This window comes from Rhodamnia argentea, chromosome 6, assembly GCF_020921035.1.
Source record: "Rhodamnia argentea isolate NSW1041297 chromosome 6, ASM2092103v1, whole genome shotgun sequence".
Classification (NCBI taxonomy): Eukaryota; Viridiplantae; Streptophyta; class Magnoliopsida; order Myrtales; family Myrtaceae; genus Rhodamnia; species Rhodamnia argentea.
In genome coordinates, this window is record NC_063155.1 from 14,730,468 (window position 1) to 14,744,347 (window position 13,880).

The 13,880-nt window shown below is 38.5% G+C and overlaps 2 protein-coding genes across 4 annotated transcripts; one reads left to right on the forward strand and one right to left on the reverse strand.

Annotated features, from left to right (window-relative positions):
- LOC115748432 (calreticulin-3-like) lies at positions 1-4,692 on the forward strand. Its single transcript, XM_030684911.2, has 14 exons — positions 1-171; positions 684-791; positions 1,129-1,321; positions 1,865-2,123; positions 2,381-2,437; positions 2,534-2,581; positions 2,742-2,828; positions 2,912-2,969; positions 3,083-3,150; positions 3,248-3,340; positions 3,429-3,485; positions 3,578-3,673; positions 4,117-4,149; positions 4,424-4,692. The coding sequence occupies exons 1-14, from the start codon at positions 39-41 to the stop codon at positions 4,433-4,435; spliced, it is 1,302 nt and encodes a 433-aa protein (XP_030540771.1). The 5' UTR covers positions 1-38; the 3' UTR covers positions 4,436-4,692.
- An 871-nt stretch (positions 4,693-5,563) lies between these two features.
- LOC115748433 (luc7-like protein) lies at positions 5,564-11,718 on the reverse strand. Of its 3 annotated transcripts, XM_030684912.2 has the most exons (13): positions 11,429-11,714; positions 11,179-11,231; positions 10,617-10,785; positions 10,471-10,534; positions 10,056-10,135; positions 9,567-9,720; positions 9,266-9,327; positions 9,092-9,154; positions 8,335-8,393; positions 7,928-8,009; positions 7,502-7,548; positions 7,117-7,362; positions 5,564-5,845 (listed from the first exon to the last, which is right to left on the reverse strand). In XM_030684912.2, exons 1-13 carry the CDS (start codon positions 11,573-11,575, stop codon positions 5,827-5,829), a joined length of 1,245 nt encoding a protein of 414 aa, XP_030540772.1. In that variant the 5' UTR covers positions 11,576-11,714; the 3' UTR covers positions 5,564-5,826. The 3 variants fall into 3 exon arrangements, 1 of the variants encoding a protein (XP_030540772.1); XR_004016217.2 differs by lacking the exons at positions 5,564-5,845; positions 7,117-7,362 and adding an exon at positions 8,161-8,209 and having other exon boundaries at positions 7,503-7,548; positions 11,429-11,718; XR_004016218.2 differs by lacking the exons at positions 5,564-5,845; positions 7,117-7,362 and adding an exon at positions 8,161-8,206 and having other exon boundaries at positions 7,503-7,548; positions 11,429-11,717.
- Positions 11,719-13,880: the final 2,162 nt, after the last annotated feature.

Sequence of the window (13,880 nt, forward strand, 5' to 3'; positions counted from 1 at the left end):
CTGAAGCAGAGTCCCCTAGCTTCCCCCCAGCTCCGTCCATGGCGGGGAATAAGCACAAGCAGCTCTTCCTGCTTCCGTTGTCGCCACTCTGTCTCGCTCTTCTCCTTCTTCTCCTTCCCTCTCTCGCTCGCTTCGCCCTGTCCGAGATCATCTTCGAGGAGCGCTTTCTCGGTACTCTCTCTCTCTCTCTCTCTCTCTCTCTCTTGCTGTTCCAGCTACGCTTGTTGGTTTCGATACCCGTATGCTCACATTTGCTCGGGACAATCCCTTGAAGCTGCGGTCAAGAATGTTAAGCTTAGTCGATCCATTCTGTCGCTTTCTTCCCAGTTGATCTTTTTTTTTTTTTTTGGGTAAGGAATCTTCCCAGTTAATCTTGATTTTTGCCTTTTCTCTGTTTTTCTTTATTTATTTATTTTTAATTTTTTTTTTTCATAATCACGGTGTGAAGATCGAAGTCAGCTTACTTTGTTATCCATGGAAGCTTTTCTAGCTTATAGAGATGCGATCAATTAGGCCCATTTTGTTGGTGGGGAGTTTTCTTTCTCATATGCACTGCAGGCTAAATCTATTCCTTTAATGGTGTGGATGCTCGTGGTCCCATGATTCTCGGTTCCTTAATTGTTTCGTGTAGTTTTGATATTGGTCGGATTTGAATGATTTTACTTGGTTTTTGCGCAATGAAGATGGATGGAAGAGCCGCTGGGTGGTGTCTGACTGGAAGAGGAGCGAAGGGAAGGCCGGGACATTCAAGCATACAGCCGGAAAGTGGCCTGGTGATCCGGACGACAAAGGTTTTCATCTTTCCTTTCTCTTGATAAGATTATTTCTGTCTGTCTGTATTTTGTCAATGTTCAATCATGCAAAATCTCGGGACCCTTAGTGCATCATGGTTCACAATTTGAAGTTCACCCTCAGTGTATCTTGTTTTATAATTTGAAGTTCTCTTGATGTTAGCTTGTTGCTTTAGTTACGGCCTGACCACGTCCTAAGGCCTTGGTTTATACATGAGAATTCGTAAGTTCGCGCATGGTCTAGTTGTCCAGAGAGATGAAGTCTACACGAATCTCTTGTGCCAAAATCGCTGCTTGGCCGGTATATATGATCTTCTGCCATCTCTTCATTTTGCAGGTATCCAGACTACTAAGGATGCGGCGCACTCTGCAATATCTGCGAAGCTGCCGGAGTTCAGCAACAAGGACAGGACTCTGGTTTTCCAATACTCCATTAAGTCAGAACAAGATATTGAGTGCGGCGGTGGTTACATAAAGCTTCTCTCCGGATTTGTCAATCAGAAGAAGTTTGGTGGGGATACTCCTTACAGGTTTGTTCTATTTTCTAATGGGCCATCTGTCTGGTGGGTGCAAAAGGAACTCCTTTGGTCTTGGGTTTATCATATGAAGATTCTATGAGAATTTTTTGTGGCGGTTTTCTTATTGACAAGTTCTGTTCTGAAGCAAAGATAAACAAACACGTAATTACTTAGGCGCATATGTTACGGATTTCCAAGGACAAGCTTCCTCCGCCCATGCTATCCCAGGATCGATCAAGGCTCAATAATTTGATTAGACTGTCGAGCACTGCACGACATTAAATATCCCCCCTTGCTTGAAGTCATGACTAGCTAGTATGACACCTTAAAAGAGAATAGCGTTACCCCATGACCAAAAATATAACCATTATATCTAAGCTTCTCTAGCTATATCCTTATAACCAGTTTCCTCCCCTTGACTCTAGTTATATTTGTTGTCTGTATCCAACCTTGTGACACTCATATTCGCTTTTTATTTCCTGTTCCAGCGTAATTATCGTGCAAAGATTCCATTTAACTTATTCTTCATTTCTTTTTTCACTTTTGGGTGTTTAGCATAATGTTTGGACCAGATCTATGTGGTACACAGACAAAGAAACTCCATGTCATTCTTTCCTACCAAGGGCAAAATTACCCCATCAAGAAGGATTTGCAATGTGAAACGGACAAGTTGACTCATTTTTACACATTCATCCTCAGGCCAGATGCTACCTATAGCATTCTGGTTGATAACCGAGAAAGGGATTCAGGAAGCATGTATACAGATTGGGACATCCTTCCTCCACGAAAAATCAAAGATGTCAAGGCTAAAAAGGTCTGCTCTTAGGCTGTGGTCTTCAAATGTTTGATAGTTGGACCTGAACCATGATTTGATATGTCAGTTCGTATCATGTTTTGTCCGTCTGAAGTTGATTCACTTCTTTTCTTCATGTCGTCACTGTAGAAGCCTCAGCAAGATGTAGCTTAAACCTTTTCATCACATTAGCAAGATGTAGCTTAAACCTTTTCATCACATTAATTCTATCATATTTCATTTCTTATGAACAAGACCTCACTGGCTGTCTATCACAGCCTGCAGACTGGGATGACAGAGAATACATTGAAGACCCTAATGAAGTCAAACCTGAGGTAGCCTGCTTCGATCACCACCTATAACAAGTCCCTTCAGAGACTTCTCAATAATTTTTAAGTATTTATTGAGTTTTCTTTTTTCACCATATACAGGGATATGATTCAATTCCTGCTGAGATTCCTGATCCAAAAGCTAAAGAGGTTAGTTTGTTTTTGTGAGGGAGTATGCTTTGAACATGGTAGCATCCGCTTTTTTCAGTTTATTTTAGCTGCATATGAAGAAAGCTACTTTAGTTCTCTGGCCTTTCGCTTAATAGAACTTCCACTGCTTATGCTTACTCCTTAGCTCTATAACTTTTAGCCTGATAATTGGGATGAAGAAGAGGATGGAGTATGGAAACCACCAAAAGTACCAAATCCTGCCTATAAAGGACCATGGAAGCGGAAGGTGCGACGATACATGACTAAAATAAACAGAACCTTGACATTCAATAAACTGTTGCAACTTCTGATCTATTTCCTTTGCTCCAGAAAATAAAGAATCCCAATTATAAGGGAAAATGGAAGATCCCTTGGATCGACAATCCAGGTACCATCTCATTACAACCCAAGTCTTTTTGAAGCATTAACTCATGTTAGAAATCTTGACTGTTGGTCTGAGAAGATTGCTATATAATAAATGGGTTATCTTCCTGTCTGCAGAGTTTGAGGACGACCCTGACCTTTATGTCATGAAGCCAATAAAATATATAGGCATTGAGGTTTGGCAGGTAGGATTTGATAAGAAATCATATTTCGGCTTCACCTTGTGAAACAACAGCTTTATCCATGCCTATGAGAATGAACTAATGTACGTTCTGTGTGCAGGTAAAGGCAGGTTCAATATTCGACAATATCTTGATTTGCGATGATCCAGAATATGCAAAACAAGTGGTGGAGGAAGTATTCGCCAATCGAGAGGTCTGTCCTGTTCTTTGACTCCATTTAGCAATTTCCTAGACTTAAAAAAGATGTTAGCTAATTCAATCGATCCTCTTGTTTACTTTAGATGGAAAAGGAGGCCTTTGAAGAAGCAGAAAAAGTGAGGAAAGCGCAAGAAGAAGAGGTGATTGGAGGGATTAAGTAAACGTATGTTTCGTCCCTTACCTTTAAATATCCTGAGATGATCTTCAAGTGGTGGATCTCTTATATTTGCAGGAAGCTCAAAGAGCAAGGGAGGAAGGTGAAAAGAGAAGACGCGAGAGGGGTCATGATCGGCGATATCGAGATAGATACAGAGATAAATATAGAAGGGTTTGTACATCAGATCCTTGACTTTCTCACTCAGTCGCATTCCTCTTTGTTGGATGCATCAACTTTTATTTAGTTCCTTTGGTGCAAGATATCTCTGGCTTGAAAGGCGTCATACTAGATTTAGCCTTAAATCTGTGATGGATCCCTCGTCTCCCACGTTTCTTGGTATATTGGAGTAGTGATGAACTTGGAAATCTGTTGAAGCTCGTTCACCTACAAAAGAGATTTCTTTTCTCCATATGATTGGATCCGTTCAGGAAACAGGCTAAAGAATTGAGGAGATGCACTTGCAAACTTAAAAGTCATGTCATATTTTGAAGTCGCTCATCTTCCGATAGAAAATGATTGATTCTTGAACATTTCCTGCTAATGATGCACTCCATTGTCGCTCGTATTGCATTTTGCCAAGCTTGTTTGTTCTTACTGGAAGTTCTCTTTTGCAGCATGATCGCCATGACTACTTGGATGATTATCATGTAAGCAAATCTTTCTGCAATTTTTCTTCGTAATAAACAGATGGGAATCATGTGGTCACTAGCCAATTATAGTATTTATGACACCAATTTCCTTACTTGGGATATCAAATGACTTACATTGAATTATACTGGTCCAGAGCCTGATTTAATTTTGCTAAAAGATTTCTGTCGTTTGGGGAGGGGCTCTCTCTCTCTCTCTCTCTCTCTCTCTCTCTCATGTAAATGTAAGTTGCAGTCTCGATGATGTAAATTACATGTCTCCTACTGGTTGCAGGACGAGCTTTGATGCTGTGACGAGGCCGTCTTCAGGGGATAATGTGGAAGTTTTGGCGCCATTCACCGTCATCTGGAACTTTTGTGTTTCTACTCTTTGTAAGGCTAAAGTTTTGATTCAAGCTGTAATGGTAACATGTAACAGTGGGCTATTCCTGAACATTGTAATGAGTTCCTCCAATTATTTCTGCATCGCCAGCTCGAATGCCAAGCTCAGACCTTGATCTGGGACTTATAAATTACAGATGGCGGTGCAATTTCTTGACGCTATGTTTTCTCTCGTTTAATGTTGTCAAGATCTGGAACTTCTTATGTGCCACCAGCCAGTCAATCTTGGATGTCCCATTATCTGCTTGGTCTTTCCTGGTATCATTGATTTGGAATGTTGGACCTTTCTAGGATTCCACCATCGAAGGAAAGAAGGGTCCATTATCCATCCAAACCGAAGTGGACGAAATAATGAAGTAACAAAAGTTTGGCCATCTCCATATTGGTGTCGATAGCAGGTGTTATCAACCTGGACCGATCGTTAGATTATGTTATCAACCTTGACCAAGGTCTCTCTCTATTGTATAGAACTTTCGAGTCCATAACTAGCAACCTAAACCAAAGTTCAAAGTAAAAAAGTTTCTCTAAACATGTCATTAGAAAAATCCCAGTAGTAACATATCATCAGATTAATAATGAGACAACCATACGTGCACAATAGAAATTATTAGCTATAACCAGTAATTTGGCAGATTCTATCAGCTACTTAATTCACAGTTCTATATGATAACCAGGTTCCTAAGAAGTCCAGTTGCAGCCAACTATTCTTTTGACAGGAGTTTTAACTATAGCTATTTGATGGGATCTTACAAGCAAACTCGATACACGGCTCACCATTCAACGGACATTGGTGTGTTTGACGCATTCCCTGGCTGTCGCTATGTAACCGCAGGACATTTACATTTATCTTGAGCATCACAGTCAAAAGAACACAATCTAACAAACAACCAGAGGACCACGGCTGAAAAACCCTTTCTGTCTGCAGCAAAAGTTAGCTGACTGTATGTACTCTGTACATGTAGTTGTACCCTCAAATGGTTCAGATTGACCGCACACAGACAAGGATTCTAGTCCAAAGCTCAAACAAGCAAAATAACACAAGAAGATGAAAACTAGAGTAACGGTACTTCCAGTAAGAAAATGCACAGGTCAACCAGCAAATCGAAGTACAGAATACATCGTACACAGCAAGCCAAGACTATACCTCCTAAGCACAAACTCCAAGACTCTTTCATGTGAAACCACAGATCATGTCAGAACATATTTGGAACAAACAGTTATAGATAAGCTCGCCCTACAGGAGTTTAGTCATCTCTATGAAACCACCCCCATTTCCATCTTCATATCCATAATCCACTAGTAGCGGTCACGACGCCTGAGGAAAATCAAAACACCGAGTAATCAAGATAAAGAACGCCAGCATGCATTAAGACAAACACTGTATATAAAACAAGTACTTGTTGAACTTAAAGATGGTCATTTAACTATATTCGCGATATTAACACTTCCCCATCCAAGGCCAGAGAGAGACTGGGTGTGAAAAAATGGTGGTTCACAAAATGAAATATAAAATCCTCAGTAAGCAATTCATCATTCAGCTGAAAAACAAACACAAATTGAAGAAGAAATAAACACGAAAAAGCCCAATTATTTGCGATGGTTCCATCAGATTTATCCAGAAATCAAGCATTTCCACCTTTCTGGTTTTCATCTCATATCTTCTACGTTCTACAATCTTGCAAACTATAAAAAGAGACTAAGAAAATATTCTTAAGGGTTTTGTTCAAAGGTTATCTCCAGTCTCAAGGCAATATTTCAACATACCTTCAGTACAGGAATGTATGTCTTCAAGGCGTCGAAATTATCAAAATGGGGCAACCACACATTAGAAGATATTATGATATGAAAAGTAACCCTTAAACATCTTAAAGCATGTCAAACAACATTTAACTATATGCCTGTAAGGGCGCAAGTTAACAATTTCATGTTTCTACTACCAAGTCATTGAAGTCAGATTTTGACACAATCCCCTCTATCTACAACCAATGTTGCTGCACTTGCATTTCCATATTATAGTTGCAACCTGCCCTTGTGAGAAAAGATCTTACTATGGAACACACAAGCGACAAATAAAAATACATAAGGAACAGCTGCAGCAGCATCTTCCACTAGGACGGCATTAATTCAGACAATAAGCAAGAATTTCCTTTCCAGCCATTCCCAATCATCGATAAAGGAAAACATTAGTCAGAGGCACCTGTGTCCTAATTGAATATCTGTGACCACAAAATACCTATATGACCCTCCACCAAAGCCACTTAGTTCCAACTTATCCCTATTCGATATCTGGTAAAAAACAGAGAAGCTAACAGTGCCCTTGATCGGCCAAGAAATGAAAAATGAAAACTAAAGAATAGTTGCACGACCCCTTCATCGTCCCAAACTCTTCATACAAGCAATTCTTCAGGAGGCTGACCTCCCGAACCTAAAACCCATCTTTTTCATTCCATCGATCCACGCACAAAAAAAAAAGATGTTTGATACATCCTGATAAAAATATGCACTAAAAGCTGAACATGAATTGAAAGATAAAGATTGGAGCAATAGAACCAAATTTCCTTTCCTTTTACGCAGAAACAAATGTACCTGTGGCGGTCATAATCCCTCGAACGTTCCTGCGACCTCGATCGTGATCTGCGACGAGTTCTCGAGTCATAGCTGCGGGAACGCTCTATATCTCGGTCACGCTCCCTTTCATATCCACGATCTCTCTCATGGTACCTATCACGATCCCGGCTCCTACGATCATAATCCTTCCCTTTATCACGACTCTCCCCCTGTTCTCGATCCTTACTTGATTCCCTATCACGATCCCTGCTCCTTTCTTTTGATCTGCATAAAGAAAGTATATTTGCTTAGGAATTTGGAAAACAATAAAATAGAAGAGAACATATATTCATCTAACAGATAAAAAGAGACCCCTCCACCCCCCACACAGGGGTCAGCCAGCTGATGGAATAAAGGAACTTACTTTCTTTCATCAGGGCGATCAACCTTACGGATCTTGTTTCTCTCTTCCTGACAATGAAGTATAAAGATCCACTCAGATTCCTCATCATTCAAATCAACTAATCAAATGTCACACGGAGACTATCAAATAGCAGGATGAGGTGAAAACCAAATCAGAGTCAGAGATGATCACTACACCATAAAATAATTAAAGCTATTCAAGCCTGTCATCTGACCAAAGTAAAACTACTACAAGTCCGAAGATGCACACCGACAATCTACTTGTTCCTATACATCTTTAGTGCATTACGAAGAAAATTTATCCTCAATGAAGTAACGAATATCCAATAAGCTCAAGAGGACCTATCTTTTTCGAATTCCCTATTGCAGAGAATATAAGACAAACAAAAGTACAAAAGCCATGTGACAAGAACCAGAATTATTTCACCTGTAGCTCTGCCAATTTATCACGAATTTGCATATAACCCAAATGAAGCTTCCCTCCAAAGTGATCTGCTAAACGACGGTCGCTGAAATAACACAAGGCATCAAAATAATTTGCTTAATCTAACACCAATAGTGGTTAGATAGTTCACATAATAAGGATAGTGCAATTTTCTGATAACTTAGCTAACAACAGCATGATCTACAAGCATAAAACAGAACAAAAAAAAGACGCACATTCTTTAGCTGGAAAAGTTATCCTCGTAATACTGGGCCCAAAAGCCTGCTGGTGACAAGGAGGGATAATTGTCGGGTCAAAAGCTGAAGCACTTAAAACCCAAAGACCAACTCTACTTTCCCACACACAATCCATGAAATCTATAGGGACTACTAAAAACTCAAGATAATTACCTGTCATAGACACTGAGGAATGCTCCACAAATGTCACAAACACGTAGCTTCTGGTCAGTCTGAAAAAAATTCGAAGAATGCACTTACTAGTACGTCAGTTGAAGTATGAACAAAATGAATCAGAGTGAACTATTGATGCGCAAAAAGTAGGTAATGAATTGGAGCACCAATAGCAAGTTGGAAGATGAGCCCAAACTGGAGGGAGACATGCATATAATGCCGTGCAATGAAACTTGGAACTCTTTTTATTTTTTAACATGAGGACAGGAAGCAACTATCAAACAGTAAGAGAGTATCATACGAAATGTACATGTCTAAATTTAACTTTTATTCCTTACTAGACACGGACCCAACAGTGTCAGAGACAACATCAAGTTAACAAAATCTTTACTTAATTGTTTTCCTGGTTAGACATGTTATAAAAACTCCAAACAGAATTCTGGATCTGTTCAAAATGTTCAAATAAGTAGCAGATAATGGGGATCATGTAGTAGCTAGGGTACAGTGTCAAATTGAGCACATTTCCTTAGTTCCTGTCCAATCCATTGAACCAGAAGGTTTAATGAAGCAATTTGAGTAATGAATGAATATCAAGAAGTCAGACCCATTTTCTTTCGGTTTCTGGTGCACACGAAATGCAATCTGTCGAGCGCTTCAGGGTAGGTCAACAGTAGAGTGTACTTATTGCAATGCAATCCAAAAGAGAAGGAATGCATCACAAAAATAAACAACTCAATTTAAATAAAATTGCACTCACAATTCGCACATCTGCAGCAGTGTACTTAGCAGAATCCTGTGCAGGTTCCTGTCTAGCATGCAGCTGAGGCAAAAAATGAACTGTTAAATTCACTGGAGGATATAGACATAACAACAGTTATATGGTAAAATCGTCAAACAAATAAAACAATCGGAAAAGAGATTTCGAGAGAACCTTTTTAAGTGCTTCAGCCTCTTCCAATGCTTTTTGTGCTTCGTCCACCATACCTTGCTCACCTACGATAATGGTATTGGATTAAAATCATGAAGTGATGCATCAAAGCATATAAAACTGAAACTTGAATCTTATAGGTCTATCTTAAATAAAACCAACATGAAACAGCACTTCAATATGCAAAAAGATATAAATGAAAGGGTAGACCAATACATAACAGCAAAGTATTGTTCAGAAAATTTTCGCAACCAAAACTTAAATCTCAAAGAAAAATGTAACGAGTAATAGCTTCAAGACTAACCAAGATCCTCTGCTTTCTTCAGCTTCTCATTTATCATCTCTTGAGTGCGAGGATCGGGAGCAACTACTGGCAAGGGGGCCAAAGGTGGTGGGTTTGGCAGAGGTTGCGGTAAAGATGCCCTGTCTTTATTGAATGCATCCAAAAGAAGCATGGACTGTCAAAATCCACAGACAAGTAACACACTCATCAAATTACCATCAGAACCAGGACTTACATCTTAATTGCACAAGTTATTGCAAATGTCATGTTGTTCACATTCCTATTTCCAAAACAAAAATGCATTCAAAATTCTTAGGCGCAATATCGTACCAAAGATCATCTTTACTGGTATATTAGGGAAATGAGGGAGAATATGGGAAATTAAACTTAGGTGAAAATTGGGGATCTTTTAGTGAGAAGGGAGAGGAGGGTAAATTTGAATATTACCCCCAATTTTCATCACCTCCCACTCCCAAACAAAGCCTAAAAGCTGAAGAAGCAACATTTTACCTGCTTGTCTGCTCTTTTAGTTCTGAGTTCTTCGACAATCTCCAAAGCTCGAATCTTGAGATCTGTCTTGCCTTCATGATCTGCAAGCAAATTGAGAGTAAGTACATACTGCACTACGCAGTCGAAAATATGCATGAACCAAATGAAATATGAAGTAAAATTCTTCAAGATAATCAACATCTTAGTCCATATCCTCAATCCAAAATTTACGTTACAAAATAATGACCACCTATCAGAAGCTCAAATATCCCTGCAAGAAATACTGCCTACTCTAGACTATGGTTCGAGCAAGTATCTTGCAAAATGATTAACAATCATCCACGGTTTTCCATGCATCATGTCAATGAATTTCCAGTCAAAGCAGACAAATTATAAGGCATGCTAGTCAAGAAGACAAGGAAGCTTGCTAACTAACCATGTTGGTCAGCTTCTTTTAGCTTCTCCTTGATCTGCTTTGACAACTCAAGTACCTCTGGTGTCTGCATTTTTACCAACACAATAATGTTAAACACTTCAAGGACATGCAAACCAAGTATAGGAATAGGAAGATTGAAGCAGCACCTGTGTAACCTCAGACACAGAGATCGCAATAGCAGCCTTTGCATCATCCTCCTCCAGTCTCTTGAGAGCTCTAGAGATTTTTCTATCACACTCTACGATGAGACGATCTATGACATCCTCCAAGTCTCGGTCATAATTATCGATGCCTTTTGCTTTGGCTTCTTCGTATCTGAAACAAGTTGTTAAGGCACCAAATGCCAAGAGAACATGGAAAGCTCTAGCAGCCAGAACATTAGTCCGGTGATCCGGAAGACATGTCTCTTCAAATGGTCGCACTCAACAATGAAAAGAACCAGCATCGGCGGATAATCCTATCCATCAATTATATCACCTAATTCTAGCATGGAGTCCTCTAGCCCAGCTCAAAAGGGAAGGGTCTCTAAAACCACAACTACATGTTAGAAAGAAACAACTCAACTTCCGTACCAAATTAATGTTCACTTCACCAGGTACTGAGAACCCACTTACTCTTCTCCATCTCTCAGGGTCAATCACGTTAATTGTTGCATGGCAATGCAGAGAGCGTCGCGAAAAACATGTAATGCAACTTACAAAAGGATACTCTTTCCGGAGCTGAAGCGAGTGGACCTTCGGGCACGGCCCCATATCCATTTTCTGAAACAAAACAGAAGGTAAATCAAATGTTCAACGAGACCACAAGGACTGATCCATCCGCCAGATTGAGAAGCGCAGCGTAATTTTTCAGGAACTACAAGCTAGATAGACCTCCCGCAAGAGATGGAAACGCTAACAATCGAACAGGGGCATTCGAGAGCGGAGGAGAGGGAGTATTGTTGGAGGGGGGGGGTTACCGTGAGCTGAAAGAGCTCGTGAGGGCAAAGGCCGACGAGGAACATGCGGCAGACGTCGCGGTCGTAGTACTTGCGATTGACCTCGCGTACGTCGCCGTTGCGGTTGGCGCCCATGAGCACGTCCAGCTGCTTCCGTATCGCATCCATGGCTCCCTCTCTCGCTGAGCTCGGCCACGCTAAGCGAACGCAAGAGAGAGCAAGGAGGAATTTAGGGTTTTGTTGCAGAAGCTGGAGATATGAGCGACAGCGCGAGAGAGAGAGAGAGAGAGCGCAGGTGCTTTTGGGGGATTTTTTTCTTTTTTCAAGTTGTGTTACTTCCACAATGTAATTAAGGAATTTAGGGTTTTGTTTTTCTTTTTTTTTTCTTTTTCAAAAATTCTGATGTTTTAATTTTTAGTCTGATCTAACTAAAATTTAGATTAAAATTGTCCTTTGGACGGAACTTTTCATGATCGGCATGAATATTTGGTCGGCCAGTGAGGTCGGACCATTACTTGAAATAGTCATGGTCACTGCAAGCCTTTATTTGAAATTTTCTCTCTAATTATTATTGTTCGGTTATGATGCGATAGTTTTAAGGAAAACGGATGATTCACAAAATATTGTTTATAATTGATTGCTTATATCGCTAATCAAAATGAATGTATAAAAAATATTTTCAGTAAATTATTATTAGTAACAAATGCATTTTTTATTGATTAATTATTTCATGTGATACAAGTTATCATTTTTAGGATATTTAAATTATTTAATTTTTGCAAAATAAATTGATCATAAGCTAAATTTAATGTGATTAATTCAACTAATAATAGATATTTATTGAAACTTGGTGGCGACTTCTCTAGAACATCTGTAAATAAGATGAAATTATGGTTTTTTGGAGGGACAAGAACACCCATAACTTTTGTACAATGCTTATATGAGTGATATAACTTTTTTTCACTCACTTAAGACTACAAATTTCAAAAACCGATCAATTAAATGCCTTGGCTATTTGCCTCGTTAGAAAGCGAACATGGATACCAAAAAACTTGACATGGTACACTGGTGCTAACGTGGAAAATTTTTTGAATTTTTTTTATTTTCTTTTCCTATTTTTTCTATCCAATGAGGGCTATCTCGCCCATGGCGGCAGGGCCACGATGGCCATAGGTGAGGGCTTCATGGCTCCACCGGCCATTGGCGTAGCTACCGCAGGTGGCAAGTGTCACCGATGATCCTCGTCAACACAAAAAAAAAAATGAAAGGAAAAGGAAAATATAAATATAAATATAAATATAAATCCACGTGGTAATTTTATTTATTTTTAAAAAATCCACATCAGATGAAAAATTAATTTAAAAACCCACGTAGGTCAGTTTGTCGAAAATGAAACTCAAATGACTGATTTTACTTTAATGCGGCACATAAATGAACAAAAAAAAGTCATACAAAAATTGTGACACTCCTATTGTTTTTGTCCCTCTTTGGGATGTATAGGAGGGAGAGCGAGGAGGACATAAAATTCATTAAGTGAATTTTGAATTTTTTCCCTCTCGAATTTTTATTTTATGTTTCTTTAAAAAAGATATAAAAGTATTATATATATATATATATGGCATGTAGTTTTACCTTTTATTTTTCATTTTTCATCGGTTTATTAATAATTTTCATTATCTCTATTTAATTCGAGAAAATATTTTACTAAAAAATGATCAATCGTATCATTTTAAATAATTAGTCAAAGAACAATTTTATCATTACTAACAATAATTCATATATAAATATTCTCGTGGATGATAGATATATTTTTCAATTTAATTTATTTTTTATAAGCGATGCAAACTCGTTTTTAAGAAAATATTTTTCAAATTTATTTATTTTTCGAAAAAAAAAATGTAGCCTAAAAGTACATTGACAATATGATTTTCACAAATCCAATAAATATGTATTTGATACTGGAAACTTAGTTGATTTTTTATTATTATCATGTATATTTTAGTTTCCTTTAATATCATACATAATTACATATGGAAGAACGGTTAGTACTACAATATGATTTATTAAAGCCCTCCTTGAGAAGAGTAGGGTGAATTTCCTACTCCCATTTTTTTCATTACCTACTCCTACTCACTTTATATCTCATTTTCATTTTTATTTTTTTCCTTTGCGATCGCTATTGCATCTTGTGGCCAAAAAAAAAAAAAAAAACTAATGTGCATATTATCTATTCCATATACTAAAGGAGATTTTTAGGAGGACATATCACATCAACATTTCCTTTTCATTTTGCCTTGTAACCTTTGTTTTTTGGTTGGACCTTTTACCCTTCATTTCACTAAATTTATACCAACTTTTACTTTTAAGCTTTGGTTTTTTCTCCTTCTTTCAATAACTTGGTATCAATGGCATGTATGGTAACACTTCTTCTCTAAAAATCAACTTTTGACGAGAAGTTGATGTCTTACTCCAA

What these genes read in the sequence shown, in the direction of transcription:
- LOC115748432 (XM_030684911.2), top strand. Translation starts at nt 39, where the DNA reads ATGGCGGGGAATAAGCACAAGCAGCTCTTCCTGCTTCCGTTGTCGCCA. An exon ending in CTAATGAAGTCAAACCTGAG is followed by an intron (nt 2,438 to 2,533) that starts GTAGCCTGCTTC and finishes CACCATATACAG; the next exon opens with GGATATGATTCAATTCCTGC. An exon ending in GGAAAGCGCAAGAAGAAGAG is followed by an intron (nt 3,486 to 3,577) that starts GTGATTGGAGGG and finishes TTATATTTGCAG; the next exon opens with GAAGCTCAAAGAGCAAGGGA.
- LOC115748433 (XM_030684912.2), bottom strand. Translation starts at nt 11,575, where the DNA reads ATGGATGCGATACGGAAGCAGCTGGACGTGCTCATGGGCGCCAACCGC. An exon ending in AGGCTGAAGCACTTAAAAAG is followed by an intron (nt 9,155 to 9,265) that starts GTTCTCTCGAAA and finishes TTTTTGCCTCAG; the next exon opens with CTGCATGCTAGACAGGAACC. An exon ending in ATAAATTGGCAGAGCTACAG is followed by an intron (nt 7,549 to 7,927) that starts GTGAAATAATTC and finishes CTTCATTGTCAG; the next exon opens with GAAGAGAGAAACAAGATCCG.